Source organism: Bubalus bubalis, chromosome 8 (assembly GCF_019923935.1).
Source record: "Bubalus bubalis isolate 160015118507 breed Murrah chromosome 8, NDDB_SH_1, whole genome shotgun sequence".
Lineage (NCBI taxonomy): Eukaryota > Metazoa > Chordata > Mammalia > Artiodactyla > Bovidae > Bubalus > Bubalus bubalis.
In genome coordinates, this window is record NC_059164.1 from 105713709 (window position 1) to 105731076 (window position 17368).

General features: G+C 55.2%; 1 protein-coding gene across 4 annotated transcripts; it reads left to right on the top strand.

Moving 5' to 3' along the window:
- The first annotated feature begins 791 nt into the window (after positions 1-791).
- On the top strand, positions 792-17343 carry EPHB6 (EPH receptor B6). Of its 4 annotated transcripts, XM_025291717.2 has the most exons (18): positions 792-1089; positions 9584-9656; positions 10167-10360; positions 10632-10696; positions 10955-11708; positions 12411-12566; positions 12844-13185; positions 13293-13417; positions 13608-13770; positions 14007-14121; positions 14358-14410; positions 14676-14795; positions 14915-15162; positions 15417-15590; positions 16098-16247; positions 16464-16657; positions 16782-16937; positions 17045-17343. In XM_025291717.2, exons 3-18 carry the CDS (start codon positions 10258-10260, stop codon positions 17151-17153), a joined length of 3027 nt encoding a protein of 1008 aa, XP_025147502.1. In that variant the 5' UTR covers positions 792-1089; positions 9584-9656; positions 10167-10257; the 3' UTR covers positions 17154-17343. The 4 variants fall into 4 exon arrangements, with proteins under 4 accessions (XP_025147502.1, XP_025147504.1, XP_006051606.1 ...); XM_025291719.2 differs by lacking the exon at positions 9584-9656 and having other exon boundaries at positions 10164-10360; XM_006051544.3 differs by lacking the exon at positions 9584-9656.
- Positions 17344-17368: the final 25 nt, after the last annotated feature.

Sequence of the window (17368 nt, forward strand, 5' to 3'; positions counted from 1 at the left end):
GAGGCTCTCTCTAGGGAGCGGACCAGGGAGGAGGCACCCAGAGGTGCAGCGACTTGCCCCGGCCGTGTAAGCGCCTGGCAGCGACTTCAGGACCTCCCCTTCCAGACCCAGGCTTCCCTGCCCTGGGGGGAGGATGGAGGGAGGGAGAGTGGAGTCAGAAGCCCCAACGCCGAGCAAGACCCGGGGTCACCGGCGCCCAGAAGAAGGCTCAATCAGAGCCACTGTCAGCCCTGCCTGCCGATCCAGCGCTCCCCACCCCGCGCCCGCCCCCGCACCCTCCAGATTCTCAGTTTGTCTTTCCCTCCACCCACTTTCTTCTCTTTTTCTCAGCTCACGCCCACCTTAATTCAAATCTGAGTGGGAACTAAAACAGTGGGTTTAGTTCCTAGAGTTGAAGCAGAAGAGCAGGGGAGGCGAGGGGGCGAGGGGGCCCCTGCCCTGCCCTGGGTACCAGTTGCGTTGCTCTTCGGCAGCCGGAGCCCGCACGCCCGCCCCGGGGTCTTAACACCCAGCTCCCGACCGCCTGTTCCAGGCCCGGCCGGTTTTCATCCTCCGCGCCCACGTCCACCGGCCGGGCGCACGGGAGGGCCCCGGGCGAGCCCTGCGCCGCCACCCCGCTCTCCCCCGCGCGCCCGGGCCGCGCACTCGCTGCCGAGGCCCGGGAGGGCGGGCTGGGAGCCCCGGAAGAGGGGAGAGGGAGGGCGGCCGGAGGGGCCGGAGAGGGGCGGGCGGGGCTGGGAGGGACGCGGAGGGGGCGGGCCGGGCTGCGCTCGCTCCAGCCGCCGCTCGGGCTCAGAGCAGCGGGCGGCGAGCCCCGCGACCCAGCGCGGCTACGACGAGCGCGACGCGGGCTCCGTACCATCCCCGGCGCCCCGCCTCCGGAGCAGCCCTTGCCGCCGGCCGCCGCCCCCCGGCCGCCTCGCAGCCCTGAGACGCTCGGCGCCGTGTGGATCCTGGCCGCCGAGAGGGGTGGGGGTCCCCGCGCCCGAGCGGAGACCCGGAAGGCGCCGGGAGAGCGCCCAGAGCCGCGGCTCCAGTGCGGGGCCTCGGGGAGGGCGCAGACCTGCGGAGCCTGCAGCCGGCGCGAAGGTGAGCCTGGGGGTTGCAGGCGGCGTTGGGGGGCGGGGGCCGGCGTCCCGGGGGACAGGGATGCAGAAGTCGAGGGCCCCTCCGGACAGGGCCTCTACAGATCCCAGGGTCCTCCTGGCGGGAGCGCTGAGTATCCCCCACCCCACGCGAGAGCGAGGTTTGTGATGGGTGCGTAACTGGCCCACCTAGCTCCCACCCCACCCCACCCCTGCCTGTGCCCAGCCGTAGTGACACCCCCATAACCCTGCTGCTGCTGTCCCCCACTGTGTTTCTAGAGGCACTTGGTTGGTTCTGACATCGGGGGTCCTGAGTTAGGGGTCCTGGAGGAGGCGGCTCCCAGCCTTCTGAAGAGGCTTGCCCACCCCCTCTGACTCCGATGGCATCTCTCCAATCCCAGTGGAGCTGGGAGGAGCATGGAGGTTGAACGGGCACCTGCCCCCAGCTCCCCGCAGCCTATCCTGCCCCCCACGGCCCTCACCACCCAGGAGCCCTGGAGTGGAGGGAAGGCTGGGTTCCTGCTCCCCAGCCCTGAACCCCAACTTGCAACCAAAGTCACTGCTCGCTGCTCCCGGACTCCACCCCCTCGCTTTACATCTGGGTGCGTGGCCCTGCCTGCCCAGCACCCGCACCCACCAATCTTGGCTGTCTGGCACCCTCTCTCCTCCCATCCCTGGGGGAGCTGGCAGGGGCCCAGCCTAGCTGATGTTGTAATGTCCCTGGCAGTGCCCAGGGAGAGAAGCGGCTGGGCCTGTTGCCAATCAGTTAACCCCGGGCCCTGCGCCCGCCTGGGCAACTTGACTCAGGCGCTAGAAAGGGGAGATGCTGGTTCAGTGGGAAAGGAGCCGTGGGACATGGGCAGCAAAGGGCAACTGCCCAAGTCATGGGCGCTGGGGTGCTCAGATTTGCCAGGTACTGTTCAGAAGGGCGGCTGGGCTTATTCAGGGCACTGCACATTTTTGGTGCAGAAAGACCAGAGTGAGGGCTCCTATGTACCCACCTAGTGGCCTAGGGAAGAGGACTCCTTCAGAGTCTATTGGTTCACGAGGGGCGCAAGAAGATGGCCAGCACTGGCCGCTCTCATCAGAGTGCAAGGGAGCAACAGGCTGTGTTGGGCTGAGTGTGGGAAGGGTAGGACCACCCCTCCTTCCCCTCCCTGCTAATCACTGTCTCCAGACCTGGGCCCTGGGCCCTGGGTCCCCAGCGCACTCCTCACTAGGTGGAAAGGGGATGCTGAAGTCTGGGGGGGCTTTGAGCCTGAGGTTTCTCTTTCTCCTCGCTCCCCTTTTACCTTCCTCTCCTAGTCCAGGTGTTTCCACAGAAGCAGCTCCTGGGACAAAACACAGTTGAGACCCTGACTAGGGGCGGAGCAGGGACAGACCCAGGGTGAGAGGGTAGGGCTCATGGGTGTCTGCCACCAGCATGAGGACCACTTGGGATCCTCAGGGATGTGCTTGCTGTCACACACACACACACACACCTAGCACGTACTCTCCTGCTCCACACCCATCTCACCTCATATACACTCCATTACACACTCTCACACTTGCGCTCACAGGCACTGGTCCTGGCACTCATGGGCTTTCTTCCACCATCTTCCACTTACTCATCTCTCCTGCATATGTACCAATGGCCCCAACACCCTCCTTCATGCCCTTTTCCCGGGGCCACGCGTGTCCCCTCGCCACCCTCCCCCCGCCCCCGCCCCGGCATGGTACAAGCCTGAGTGGCTCATTCTAAGTGGCTGTCTGGCTAGACCCAGACACTGCCTGCATCTTAAAATCCTCCCCCAGCTCCACAGCCAGCCAGGGAGTGGGAGGCACATTTCTCTGCATCTACGTGCTCTGGGGGACATTCTCTGGGGCTGCAGGCCTCCGGGGACCCAGCACTGTCCTCTGCTAGGTAATCCATGCATCAGTTTCTCCAGCCCCGGGCGGCAGGGGCTAGAGGCACCGGAGGAAAGCCACCTCCTCACTGTGAGCTCTAGATGTCTCCTTAAAGGCCACCGGGATCCTTTTCAAGGCGGGTGGCCGGAGCTCGGAGAGACAGCTACCGAGCCCATATCCAAGGTGGAGATTAAGGGCAAAGGCTGCAGTAGTAAGCTGAGCAAGGATTATCCTGGAATTTCCTGGGCGTTTAACAGCTGCAGAACAGGACAGAGGACAGGGCCCGTGGTGCTGAGCCCTCCCACGCCGGCCCTGCGACTAACAGGTGTGCAGACCAGCTCAGCAACCGCAGAAGACACACCAGCCACTTAAAACCATTGGCCTCTTTGCCCTCAGGACCTCGTCTCACCCTGCTGGCAGGCAGGCTGCTCTGCCTCCCTGGGTTCACTGTTCATGCCCCGCGTGTGTTCTGAGCCTCTCTTTCTCTTTGAAGTTGCAGGCCTTGACATCACTGAGACATCGCTGATGTCATCAGTGCTTGGCATCACTGACAGACATGGCATTATCATGGGACAGTTTCAATTTCTTGGGAGAGAAGCTTAAAGGGATAAAAGTTATTTTGCTTTTATTGTTGACATCCTTTCGCTCATTCGTTCCCAGATCCTACTGCCTCTCTAGATCTGCTTTCACCAGATATCTGAAAATTTCTAGATATTTTGAAACTTAAAGGCCAAAGGCGGGGAGATAACCTGTAAAGATGTTATACTAATCGAGGTTTTATAAATATTTTCCTTTTTTGTTTAGATTCTAACTGTGAGATTTTGCTTTAATTATAGAAATAAGATATGCTCATTGTAACAAGAAAAACAATTCAAGTATGTATAAGAGACAGTTCATAAGAGCCCCCCACACTCCCATCCTCCATTTCTGCCTCCTACAGTAACCAGTTTTAATGGCCCGATATATCATTTGCCATACCTTCCTCCAAGCTCATTGGCCTTATATTACTTAATTTTTACAAATTTGCTTTATGAATCCAGGTGCATAAATTCTATTTAAGTCAGCTTGGTTTGTTCATAAATTTTCACATTTAGCATTTTAATGTGAGCACAGTTAACTTTTTAAATTCTTACAGGTTTACTCATGTATTTTTAAATCTTTCATTTTTATAGAAAACAACTCTAGTAAGCTATGATTTATAAGCTAAGACTCTACACATCTTTAATCTTTGCCAGTTTGTGAAAACAAAATACAATCCCGATGTTACGAAACTGCCGTGTTTTTTGTAAACTAAAAAAAATGTAGCAAGCTTGTGGCTATAGTGTTCCTACTGTATCCAAAAGATAGAAAATGGTATAACCAGAAAAGGAGCTGAGACAAAAAAAAAGGATCTGGTCATGGAATGCAATTTTTATCACAAGAAACTTGGTCTAATCAGTCTCATTTTCTGAGCTATCATTTTACATCCACATTCCTGCTGCTCCTGCTGTTTTTATTTTTAAAGCCAGTACACATCTGAAATGTGAATGTTTTCCTGATGGAGATAAGTCTTCTGCTTTTTCAGAGGTTAGAGGATTTCTAAACCCTGACCGATTCCTCTCCTGAGCTGGAGAAGACAGAGAAATCTCAAACAGGTTGAAGGGAAGAGAATGACGGGACCTGATCTTACGGAGGCCTGTCTCCCTCTGTGTGGCAGCCTGGATGTGATCGGCTGCTCCCAGGGCACCCTCCTGGACCAAATGCTGAAAGATGTCCTTGTCCTCAGCCATTGAAGGCACCTTTGAACATGAAGTTCTAAGTCCTGCCTGTTTCGTATTCCAGGCATGTGATGGAGCTGCGTGTTCTTGTCACTTACATTTCTGCCTTTGAATCTTGTTTCAAAAGAATCTGCAGTGGCAGGAATTAGTTGACAGCAGTTTCTCCATATCTTGATAATGTTACCTCTATCCTTATTTTTATCCTTGCCATAGAGATAGACTCAGTTTCTTTTTATACATTAAAAAATAAGACTTGGATTTATCTGATTGGTTGGATACATAAGAGTTGACCTAACTTCCTAGTCTCACTCAGCAACAATTTTTTTCTGAAGAAACTTATTTATAACCATCCGTCTTCTGGATCCGAACCTAACAGAGGTCCTCATCAAACAGCAAAAGTACACTTCTGGGTACTTGCAAGTCCTCAACCATTTCTTTTTAATGAATACCTTTGTTCTTTGTAACATTTCAAAAAATTACTTGCGGCAATCTACATGTGATGTCTCCACTTCATTGTTTTGTTTTTGTTTTTTCCTGATTTCTCTTGACATTAGCAACTGAGTGGCTTTAGCATGTTTTATAATTGCTTCTGTTCTTTTCTGGATCTTCTGGAGAGAGGCCAGCTTCATGTTGTCATCTAGATGCATACTAAAGCTATGCAGACACCCTATTGTAGCCACAAGCCATTTACTTGTATTGTGGGTCATCAAAGCAAATGCTTGGCCATTCATCTTCTAGTATGTTCCATGTTTCACAGCTGATGTGATTGGCAGTGTGCATCTTTTTCTCTCATGTTTCGCTGTCTCTCCAAAAATTCCCTGGGACATATCCAAAATGTTCATTATTCCTTCTCCATGATTATTTGTCTAGCTATAAGTTTAAGAAGGCACGGTGCTTATAGTTTCTTCTTTGTACAGATTCCAGATTCCATCCGTGTTCTGACTGAAAGAGGCTATTTTAAAGAATATCTGCTGGCCGAATGGTATAATAGCCTTCACTGTTTAAAGACGTCTTGCTGGCATTTTCAGTTCTTGATAACAGCTTTCCTAAAGACTCTGTGACAGAGAGTGGGACAGAGTCTGGTCTGCTCTAGTGTGTGAAGCATGTCTTCAACTTTAGCCATTAAGATTGGGGGTGGGGTGGTGGTGTAACCACAACATGAATTAAATTACTTTAGGACATTTCTTAAGCAGGCATTGTATTTTTTAAATTCTTTTTTTTTTTTGGTGCAAAATTGTCATTTATTAGTTTTATGTTTGGATTATGTAAGAGGACTGAAATACAGAAACTATCATTAAACAGCCATTGTTGATGGGACCATGCTTTTTACTTTACCATCTCCTGGTTCTTCTTTGAAACATTAATATAATCTGTGAATGATTTTTGTAGCATTTGGGACAGTATTTGCAAGGAACTTCTGCTTCTTAGTAATAATTTGCTGCTACTGCTGCTAAGTCACTTCAGTCGTGTCCGGCTCTGTGCGACCCCATAGACGGCAGCCCACCAGGCTTCCCCGTCCCTGGGATTCTCCAGGCAAGAACACTGGAGTGGGTTGCCATTTCCTTCTCCAATGCATGAAAGTGAAAAGTGAAAGGGAAGTCGCTCAGTCGTGTCTGACTCTTCGTGACCCCATGGACTGCAGCCCACCAGGCTCCTCCGTCCATGGGACTCTCCAGGCAAGAGTACTGGAGTGGGGTGCCATTGCCTTCTCCCATATGGAAATGATTCTTCCCCACCCCCACCCCAGCTTTAAGAAAGTGAAGTCGCTCAGTCATGTCTGACTCTTTGCGACCCCATAGACTGTAGCCCACCAGCCTCCTCCATCCATGGAATTTTCTAGGCAAGAGTACTGGAGTGGGTTGCCATTTCCTTCTCCAGGGGATCTTTCTGACCCAGGGATCAAACCCAGGTCTCCTGCATTGCAGGCAGACACTTTACCATCTGAGCCATACTGAGATACAATTGACATATAATATTGTGTAAGTCCAAGGTATACAAGGTGGAAATTTCCAGATGCTCCTTACTTGTCTCCATATGCCATAAACTGAACTCTTTATTTCTCATATGGTGTTCTAGAGGCCTGAAAGGTAAATTTTAGTGGCCACTTGGCAGACATCCACTCATGTCAGGCCATGCAGATGCACAAATGGTGTCTTTTCATGAAAATCACCTGGAGATAACGCTGAAGGCTTCAGCCTATGGCATACCCAGCATTAACTGAAAAAAATGAGACTGGTAGGAATCAAATCATGATTTTCACCTTTGTCAAAGTAAAATGTCGTTTAGTAGTTTGGTCTCAGTTTCGTTGTAAATGTGTAATTTTTTTGGTTCCAACTTCCAATTGGCTTTTATTTTTGCTCTCGATCTTTTGAGCAACGTGCCTCTTGTTTTCTTCTCAAGAGAAATCAATGGCCTCTACTTCTCTTGTCCATGCAACTCACGGGCTTTTGAGACTCAGTCACAGGAAGAGAGAGAGCTCACCTTAGACCAACTGACCTTAGACCAATGAGCAAAGAAAGGTCTGAGCCCGTTTTCCTTCACCGTGACCCTGGAGGCAGCCACGGCTCTTGGTCCTGTGTTTGTGAGCTGCAGCGTTGTGCTTCTAAAGGCTGGAGAATGTTTTATATAAAAACATAGCTTATCACATAGTCCTGACAAACCATTTTGAGGGCATGAACACTATTTTGACTCATTTTACTGAACAGTTATTATTTTTAGGTAATAATTGGAGAAGGAAATGGCAACCCACTCCAGTGTTCTTGCCTGGAGAATCCCAGGGACAGGGGAGCCTGGTGGGCTGCCATCTATGGGGTCACAGAGTCGGACACGACTGAAGCCACTTAGCAGCAGCAGCAGCAGCAGGGCTTCCCTGGTGGCTCAGATGGTAAAGAATCTCTGTGCAATATGGGAGACCGGGGTTCAATCTCTGGGTCAGGGAAGATGCCTTGGAGAAAGGAATGGCAACCTACTCCAGTATTCTTGCCTGGAGAATTCCACGGGCAGAGGAGCCTGGCAGGCTATAGTCATGGGGTCACAAAGAGTCGGACTCGACTGGGCAACTAACACTTCCACTTTTCATTAAACAGTTATTATTTACAGATTTGAAATTTTGAAGATTTCACTGAAAAATAATATGCATGCAAGATTTTTATCATTAATAGTTTTTTCTTAATTAATCAATTTATTTATGGCCATTTCCTTTGGCATGTGGGATCTTAGTTCCCCCACCAGGGATCAAACCCACACCCCCTGAATTGGGACCAAGGAGTCTTAAGCACTGGACCGCCAGGGAAGTCCCAAGATTTTAAACTGTAAAAACTAAAGATTTATATAGCAACTTCCCATTAGCTATCTATTTTACATATGGTAATGTGTATGCTTCAGTGCTTCCTCCCACCCTCTCCTTACCCCTGTGTGTCCAAAGTCTGTTCTCTATGTCTGCATCTCTATTCCTGCCCTGCAAACAGGTTCATCAGTACCATTTTTTGACATGGTACTCTGTGACAAGCTAGAGGGGTGGGATGGGGTGGTTTCTAGAGGGAGAGTACATGTGTCTACTTATGGCTGATTCATTCAGGCAGAAATCAGCACAATATTGTAAAGGAATTATCCTCCAATTAAAAGTAAATTTGTAAAAACTGAAGAAGGACAAGAAAAAAAATAAAGAGGATATGAGAGTAAATGCTTCTTGCATTATTCCTCATGCTTTCCCTCTCCCTTTCTTCCCAGCTTTTGTCTGCCTTTCTTTAAGATCCTTACATACATGTGTGTATGCTAAGTCACTTCAGTCATGTCTAACTCTTTGCAACCATAGCCCACTTGCCTTCCCTGTCCATTGGATTCTCTAGGCAAGACTACTGGAGTGGGTTGCCATGCCCTCCTCCAGGGGATCTTCCCAACCCAGGGACTGAACCTGCATCTCCTATATTAGCAGATGGGTTCTTTACCACTAGTGCCATCTGGGAAACCCCTTTATAAACCTACGTATTATATATGTAGGGCCTTCTTAGGTTACCAATCAGGAGCATACTGTATATGACTCTGCAATGGACTATGTACTTTCACTTGGACATTATTTCCATATCAGTACATAAACACTAGCCCTTATTCCTTTTGGAAGCTGTGCCATAGTTTTTTTAGTCATCTTTCTATTGATGAACAGTTACTTTGCTGTATTTTCCCTTACCAACAATGATGCAATAAATATTCTTGTTCGAACATCTGTGCAAAGGAATCCAGGTATAGATACCTGAAGGACAAATTCTTAGACGTGAACCTGCTAGATAGACGTCACCAATGGTCCTTCTAAGAGTATACACCAACTCGAACCCATAAGAGTATACACCAACTCAAGCCCACAAGAGTATACACCAACTCGAACCCACAGCGAATACAAGAGAGCCTATTTCTCACACCACCTCCTACTCAGGCATTGTTAATTTCATAGAACAAATGACATGCCTCCCTTTCATTATGAGTAAGTAGGGAGCATCTTTATATACATATAAGGGCATGCATTTATTTTTCTGTAAGCCAGAGAAAAAACATGCCGCTTGGAGAGAGAGGACCTAAATAGCTCTGTCCCTTCTCTATCCTGGCTGCTTTAACAGGCAGAATCTTTCTGCTTTTGTTCATTTTCGTGTCTGCTCTTGCACCCTCCCTCCCTTCATACCCCACAGCTCTCCTTCTGCGGTCCCTCTCGCTTCACTGCCTCTCTGAAATGTCCTAGAGTGTCCAAGTCTGATGGGGGTTGGGAGGTGTTGGGGAGAGGGGACCGCATGTCCCCCCAGGGAAGGAGTAGCTTGTAACTCCCCTGCTTTTAATGAGAAGCATCTTCTGACTTTTTCTATACAGGGCGGCCTTAGGAGGAAGAGAGGAGAATAAATGAAGAGAAAGAACTTGAATAGCTCCTTCCAGAAGAAAAGGGGTACAACTGGCTCAGAGCTACCCTGTGCTCTAAGTTCTTTTGTTGTCTAGCTCAGTCATGTCCAACTTTTTTGCAACCCCATGGACTGTAGCCCACCAGGCTCCTCTGTCCATGGAGATTTCCCAGGCAAGAATACTGGCATGGGTTGCCATTTCCTTCTCTGGGGGATCTTGCTGACCCAGGAATCAAACCCGCGTCTCCTGCCTTGCAGGCAGATTCTTTATCACTGTGCCACCTGGATCAGGGAGGGCCATGAGCAACAGATGCTCAGAGATGTGTCGCCTGCACAGTGTAGGAGGTAGACCGACTGGGCACATGGTCCCCCAAGATGGTGGACTCAACACAGGTCAGGAGAGATTCGGCTTCCTGCTGGCCCCACCCGTGGTTGGTGCTGGGGCACTTTGAGAGCTTCAGGGGGAGACCCAGGGCCAGGTTTTGGAGGCTGTACCAACTGTGAAGCAATGTGGTTACTTCTCACTGGCCTCTTCTTTCCTTTGTATCTGGAAGCAGGCTTGGCTGCAGACTCCAGCCTTGCAAAGCAGCAGCCCCACTTGGGAGCAGGGTGGTGTCAGGGCCATGGTGGGAGCCCTGAAGATGCCTCATGGCTGCTGAGGGGGCTGCCCTGTCAGGGAGCAGAGCGGCGGGCATGGTCGGCAGCCTGTGGGTTCTAGCCCTGGTGTCCTCCTCAGTCCTGGCTCTGGAAGGTAAGCAGGGAGGGGAGACGGAAGAAGTCCCACCTGCCAGTAGAGACCCAGCACATGTGGGAAGTAGGAAAGATTCAGAAAAGAGTGAGACATCAAGAGAGGAAAAGGGATGGGGAAAGTTTCAGAGAAGGGCTCCCAAGAGACAATCAGGCTCCTGTTGGTCAGTTAAATGAATCTGGGAGGAAAATTCTCTTCCCAATGGGGCTGGGGTGGGCTTAGCCCTGCCGGCTGAAGGCCTGGCCACTGAGTGTCCCTTCTTGTCTCTGGGCAGAGGTGTTGCTGGACACCACTGGAGAGACATCTGAGATTGGCTGGCTCACCTACCCACCAGGTGGGGTGAGTATCACTCTTGCATTCTGAGCCGGCCGCCCCTCCCCATGCTCCAATCAGAAGCTCCGTGATTCTGGGGAGGAAACCCTCAGTGGAGATGGCTGGGCTAAGAGGTCTGCCCTCCAGAGGAACAGGACTTCTAGGCATCTTCAGTGGCTTTGCATGTGCTTAATTCTAAGATGGGCTGGAAGGGATATGCCCCGCCTCCCTGCTCTCTACGGACCCAGAAGCCGCTAACCGCACCTCTGTGGTTCCTCCCTGCAGTGGGACGAAGTGAGCGTTCTGGACGACCAGCGACGCCTGACTCGGACCTTCGAGGCATGCCACGTGGCCGGGGCCGCTCCGGGCCCGGGGCAGGACAACTGGCTGCAGACACACTTTGTGGAGCGGCGAGGGGCCCAGCGGGCGCACATCCGACTGCACTTCTCAGTGCGGGCCTGCTCCAGCCTGGGCGTGGCGGGGGGCACCTGCCGGGAGACCTTCACGCTTTACTACCGCCAGGCCGAGGAGCCCGACGGCCCTGACAGCATCTCGTCCTGGCACCTCAAACGCTGGACCAAGGTGGACACGATAGCCGCGGATGAGAGTTTTCCTGCCTCCTCGGCCTGGGCGGTGGGCCCCCCGCGGGCCGGGCAAAGGGCGGGGCTGCAGCTGAACGTCAAGGAGCGGAGCTTCGGGCCCTTAACCCAGCGCGGCTTCTACGTGGCTTTCCAGGACACGGGGGCCTGCCTGGCCCTCGTGGCGGTCAAGCTCTTCTCCTACGCCTGCCCCTCTGTGCTCCGCGCCTTCGCCTCCTTTCCTGAGACGCAGGCCAGTGGGGCCGGGGGCGCCTCCCTGGTGGCGGCCGTGGGCACCTGTGTGGCACACGCGGAGCCGGAGGAGGATGGAGCAGGGGGCCAGGCAGCGGGCAGCCCCCCCAGGCTGCACTGCAACGGGGAGGGCAAGTGGATGGTTGCCGTCGGGGGCTGCCGCTGCCAGCCAGGGCACCAGCCTGCGCGGGGAGACAAGGCCTGCCAAGGTGAGACCCCCGCTCCCTTGCACTTGAGATCGCTCCTGAACGGGTCCACACTTCATTTTGTACCCAACCCCCCCCCCCCCGCCGGACACACACAAAGGTCAACAATAAGCTGTTTTAGGAAAGGACCCTTGTTTTCTCCGGATTTATTTCCTAAAGCACCCAGGCTTGCTTTCATCCACTCATCTGAAACTTCTGGAACATTCTGGAGAATTCCACAGCACTTGCTGGGGCTCCCAGGGCTACAGGCCTCTGAAGGGATGGCGATGAAAGGCATTGAACTCCTGGGCTGTGGTGGGATGGGGCCCTTTGTCTGTATTTGCTGTCTAGCTAGGGATGGATCATCCCATGGCCAGGATCGTCCTGGGAGGCATTGGGTACAACCGAACAGGGTGATTCTGCTGTGAGTGCAGGCTGCAGGCGGCCTCTGCAGACGGAGGTTGTGAAGGCAGGCCTCTAGTGCCTGGCCTGCTGCAGCCCCCACCACACAGGACTTTTTCCATCAATGGAAATGTAATTCTGCCCCCAGAAAAATGGCAGAAGTCGTGTCAGGGTCTGCCCAAAGGAGTCAGAGAGGGAGGAGAGGGGTGAGGAGGAGAGGCAGATCTCGGGAGGAACAGCAGGCCTGGGGGAATGGCAGTGCCAGTGTTGGGGGTGCTCAGGATGGAGAGTGGACCTGAGGCCACTCCCTCCTCTGCCCCTTAGCCTGCCCTCGGGGGTCCTACAAAGCCTTGGCTGGGAATGCCCCCTGCTCACCATGCCCTGCCCGCAGCCACGCCCTGGCCCCTGCGGCCCCTGTGTGCCCCTGCCTGGAGGGCTTCTTCCGGGCCAGTTCAGACCCCGCAGAGGCTCCCTGCACTGGTGAGTTCCCAACCCACCCCAGGGATGGAATCGGGATGCAGTGGGGCCAGGAGAGGGTGATCCTGAGGGCACATGGGGTGGCTGGTTGGCATTTGCAGTGACTTTTTCCTCCTCTGTCCTTGCTTTCCTTCCCCACCACCTTTCCCTGCTGCTCCCCTCCCGGCCCACCTTGGTTCCTCCCTCCGCTGTCTCCTTCCTTTTTCCTTCCCCCATCACCTCCACCCCACAACTCCCTACTCCCTGGCCCTTGTCCGCCTCACGCGCGCGGTCTCCCCAGGCCCCCCGTCAGCCCCCCAGGAGCTGTGGTTCGAGGTGCAGGGCTCCGCCCTCATGCTGCACTGGCGCCTGCCTCGGGAGCTTGGGGGCCGCGGGGACCTGCTCTTCAACGTGGTGTGCAAGGAGTGTGGAGGGGCCGGGGGCCAGGGCCCTTGTCGCCGCTGTAGGGACGAGGTGCATTTCGACCCCCGCCAGAGGGGCTTGACCGAGAGCCGCGTGCTCATCGGGGGGCTACGGCCACACGTACCCTACATCCTGGAGGTGCAAGCTGTCAACGGGGTGTCGGAGCTCAGCCCTGACCCTCCCCAGGCTGCAGCCATCAATGTAAGCACCAGCCACGCAGGTGAGCCTCAGCCACCCCAAGCTTCCAGTCTCCTCCTTAGAATGCCCCCGTGCCCCACTCCTGCTCTCCAGCCCGTGGAAACCCCACTAATGTCACCCCCACGCCAGTTCCCTCCGCAGTCCCTGCCGTGCACCAGGTGAGTCGCGCCTCCAACAGCATAACTGTGTCCTGGCCACAGCCTGACCAGACCAACGGAAACATCCTGGACTATCAGCTCCGCTACTATGACCAGGTAGGGAGCAGAGGGCGCCCCTGGTGGGGCTGGTGGGAGGTTCCAGGGGCCCCACAGTGGGGCGAGAGGTGGGGGGACTGGAGGGGTGCCTCAGGACCCTGCAGCAGGGGAGTGAGGAATGTGGGAGGCAGGCAGGGGGGAACAGGACCCCACAGCCGGCAGGGAGTGAGTGGCTGTCACCCCTCTCCAGGCAGAAGATGAATCCCACTCCTTCACCCTGACCAGCGAGACCAACACAGCCACCGTGACCAAGCTGAGCCCCGGCCACATCTATGGCTTCCAGGTGCGGGCGCGGACAGCCGCAGGCCACGGCCCCTATGGGGGCAAGGTCTACTTCCAGACGCTGCCTCAAGGTGAGGGGAGGCCTGGGTGGGGTGGGGGCAGCCCAAAGGGATGGTGAGGAGGGGCTTGGGGCCCATCCAGACCTTGAACCTTCACCCCGACCCTCCAGGCCAGATGAGTGTCTGCCCCTTGATCTTCAGTTCCATGGTGGGGTGGGGGGCGGTGCAGGTAGGTGGTTGCATGAGGGAAGGATGCTCCGGCATGTGAGATCTTACTCACCTGTGCCCCTGGGTGGCTGGTTCTCCAGGCGAGCTGTCCGCTCAACTTCCTGAGAGGCTTTCCTTGGTGGTTGGGTCCATCCTGGGGGCGCTGGCCTTCCTTCTGCTGGCGGCCATCACCGTGCTGGCTCTCGTCTTCCAGAGGTGAGGCCCTCCCCGCCACGGCCAGGTACCACTCCCGCCACACGGCCCCAAGTCCTAACAGCCCTGGAGTTCCCCAGGGAAACCCCCACCAGCATCCTCTACCCCCAGCAGCCCCCAGCCCCTGGGTCTGGCTGTCTCCCGCCCCCGAGCCCTGGCAGGACCTTGGCCTCTGCGGGGTGGACTGGGGAGGGGACAGATGGGAGTGTGATTGCAGGACTGTGGTTTTTGTGCCCCAGGAAGCGGCGTGGAACCGGCTACATGGAACAACTGCAGCAGTACAGCAGCCCAGGTGGGGGTGGGGCCGGGAAGTGGGGGGCGCGGGAGTTGGAATCAGAACGGCTTGAGAAGGATGAAGACCCCAGAAGTGGGGCAGGAGGGGGCGGAGGAATGGAGCAGTGAGTCTGGGACAGCTGAGAACTGTCCAGGGGTACCCCCAGGCGGGGCCCGGCCCCCCGGGTTGCGGGCAGCTCCTTGGCGCCGTCTTTGGAAGTGAGAGAGCAAGCCTGGGGTGTGTGAACACGTCCCCTCTTCATGGACCACCCCTACGCCTGCAGGGCTCGGGGTGAAGTACTACATCGATCCCTCCACCTACGAGGACCCCTGTCAGGCCATCCGAGAATTTGCCCGGGAGGTCGACCCCACATACATCAAGATCGAGGAGGTCATTGGGGCAGGTACTGCATGGGGGCAGAGGAGGGCATGGAAGGGGGTCCCAGGAGGGTCCCTTCTGAACAGGGTAGTACACCTTGAGTCCTTCCTGGGGATCCCCCTCAGCCTGCACCTGCTCCCGCAGGGTCCTTCGGGGAGGTGCGCCGGGGCCGTCTGCAGCCCCGGGGACGGCGGGAGCAGGCCGTGGCCATCCAGGCCCTGTGGACCGGAGGCGCCGAGAGTTTGCAGATGGCCTTTCTCGGTCAGGCTGCCATGCTGGGCCAGTTTCAGCACCCCAATATCTTGCGGCTGGAAGGCGTGGTCACCAGGAGTCGGCCCTTCATGGTGCTGACGGAACTCATGGAGCTGGGCCCCCTGGACAGCTTCTTGAGGGTCAGTCAGGCTGGTGGTGAGGCGGTGCTGGGGGGGGAGGCTTGGGCCGGGAAAGTGGGCAGTTCTTAGCTGTCCGGGACCCACAGCTCCATCCCTCAGCTCCCTCCTGCCCCTGCCTCTGGGGTCTTCAGCCTTCATTCTCAGGCGATTCTGATTCCAAATGGCCCTTGCCCTTGGGTGCCAGTGTGTCTGTGTGATGTGTCTAGGTACCCCCCCTGCTTTTGCTGACCTCTGTACCCCCCACCGTCCCCTAGCAGCGGGAGGGCCAGTTCAGCAGCCTGCAGTTGGTGGCCATGCAGCGGGGTGTGGCCGCTGCTATGCAGTACCTATCCAGCTTCGGCTACGTGCACCGCGCACTCTCTGCCCACAGCGTGCTGGTGAACAGCCACCTGGAGTGCAAAGTGGCTCGTCTCGGCCGCAGTCCTCAGGTGAGAGCACAGCCCCGGGGGCCCGGCCTCTCAGGGGCGGGGGAGGGGGTTGCCGGAGGACAAGCTGGGACCAAGGGCGGTGGATGCCTCAGGTGGCGTACCTTAGAGTCTGAAGGGGCGGAGCTCACCTGGGTGGTGGAGCAAACCCCGGGCGAAGGGGCAGAGCTGGACATCAGGAATGGACTGAGGACACTGAGGGAGAGAGGGGAGTCCTCCTAGAACCACTTCCTGCCCTTCCCTAATGCTGACCAGTGTCAGAATCCCTGGGTACCAATCCACACACCACCTTCAAGCTCTGTGACTTTGCACAAGTTTGTATTTCTCTATGTCTCAGCCTCTGTACCTGCAAAATGCAGACAATGCCATCCGTGATACAGGGTCATTACGGGATTAAACGAGATGCTTGCTGTGAAACCCCTGATACACATCTGAGCACGTAGTAGTTGATCAGTAACTAGGACCACTGCTCTGATTATTGCTATTGTTACTTTCAACCCTACCCCTCAGGGCCCAAGTTGTATGCTTCGCTGGGCGGCCCCAGAGGTCATCGCACACGGGAAACATACAACATCCAGTGATGTCTGGAGCTTCGGGATAGTGATGTGGGAAGTAATGAGTTATGGAGAGCGGCCCTACTGGGACATGAGTGACCAGGAGGTGAGCTCATGACCTGGACAGTGATGATTCCCCACCCCTGTCCGTCCGACCCAGCCTCACAGACTCAAACATTCTAAGCCCTCCATCCTGGAATACATTCATGTTCTAAAATCTCATGGGTCTCATAGTTCCTTTCCAACCTCATACTTACCTAACGATACATTCCTTTCCACTAGCAATAGCCTCTAAGCACCATCTTCTTCCTCTAATCCCCAGGTGCTAAATGCAATAGAGCAGGAATTCCGGCTGCCCCCGCCTCCAGGCTGTCCACCTGGACTGCACCTGCTTATGCTGGACACTTGGCAGAAGGATCGTACCCAGCGACCTCACTTTGACCAGCTGGTGGCCGCATTTGACAAGATGATCCGCAAGCCAGACACTCTGCAGGCTGGCGGGAGCCCCGGGGACAGGTCTGGAGCTTTGGCGTTAGAGCCCGGGAGAGCCAGGGAGGGTTGATGCAGACCCACAAAGGAAACTGAGGAGAGGGGACAAGGGTGAAGAGGAGACTTTGACCTGCCTGCCCCTCCCTCCCAGACCTTCCCAGGCCCTGCTGAATCCTGTAGCCCTGGACTTTCCGTCTCTGGACTCCCCTCAGGCCTGGCTCTCGGCCATTGGCCTGGAGTGCTACCAGGACAACTTCTCCCAGTCTGGCCTCTGCACCTTCGGTGATGTGGCTCAGCTCAGCCTGGAGTAAGCCGGGAGGGTCTGGGAGGGGAGCCTCGGCCCAGGGCCAGGGGTGGGGCCTGGGGTCTTGGAGACACGGGCCCCGATTTTTTTTCCCCTCTGTCCCCCTCTAGAGACCTGCCCGCCCTGGGGGTCACCCTGGCCGGCCACCAGAAGAAGCTGTTACACCACATTCAGCTCCTGCAGCAGCACTTGAGGCCGCCGGGCCCCGTGGAGGTCTGAGGTCTGGGCGGGAAGCTACGACATGAGGATGCCTGTAACCAAGTCCTGGATGAGGGTCCCAGGGGGGCCAAGGGAGATGTGAGCCCGGCTCCACGCCCGCCAGCCACACACTAAACCCAACCCTTGGGGCACCGCCCTGCCTGGTCCTCCACTGCCCTCCCCACATTAAAGGGAAAGAAGGGATTTTGCACATCGGAGTAGTGGTGAGGCCCTGT

Excerpts from the sequence above, each read along its gene's own strand:
- EPHB6 (XM_025291717.2), top strand. The coding sequence starts at position 10,258 with ATGGCTGCTGAGGGGGCTGCCCTGTCAGGGAGCAGAGCGGCGGGCATG. Across the intron at positions 11,709-12,410 it reads GGGAGACAAGGCCTGCCAAG|CCTGCCCTCGGGGGTCCTAC; the intron begins GTGAGACCCCCG and ends TCTGCCCCTTAG. Across the intron at positions 16,248-16,463 it reads GGGACATGAGTGACCAGGAG|GTGCTAAATGCAATAGAGCA; the intron begins GTGAGCTCATGA and ends TCTAATCCCCAG.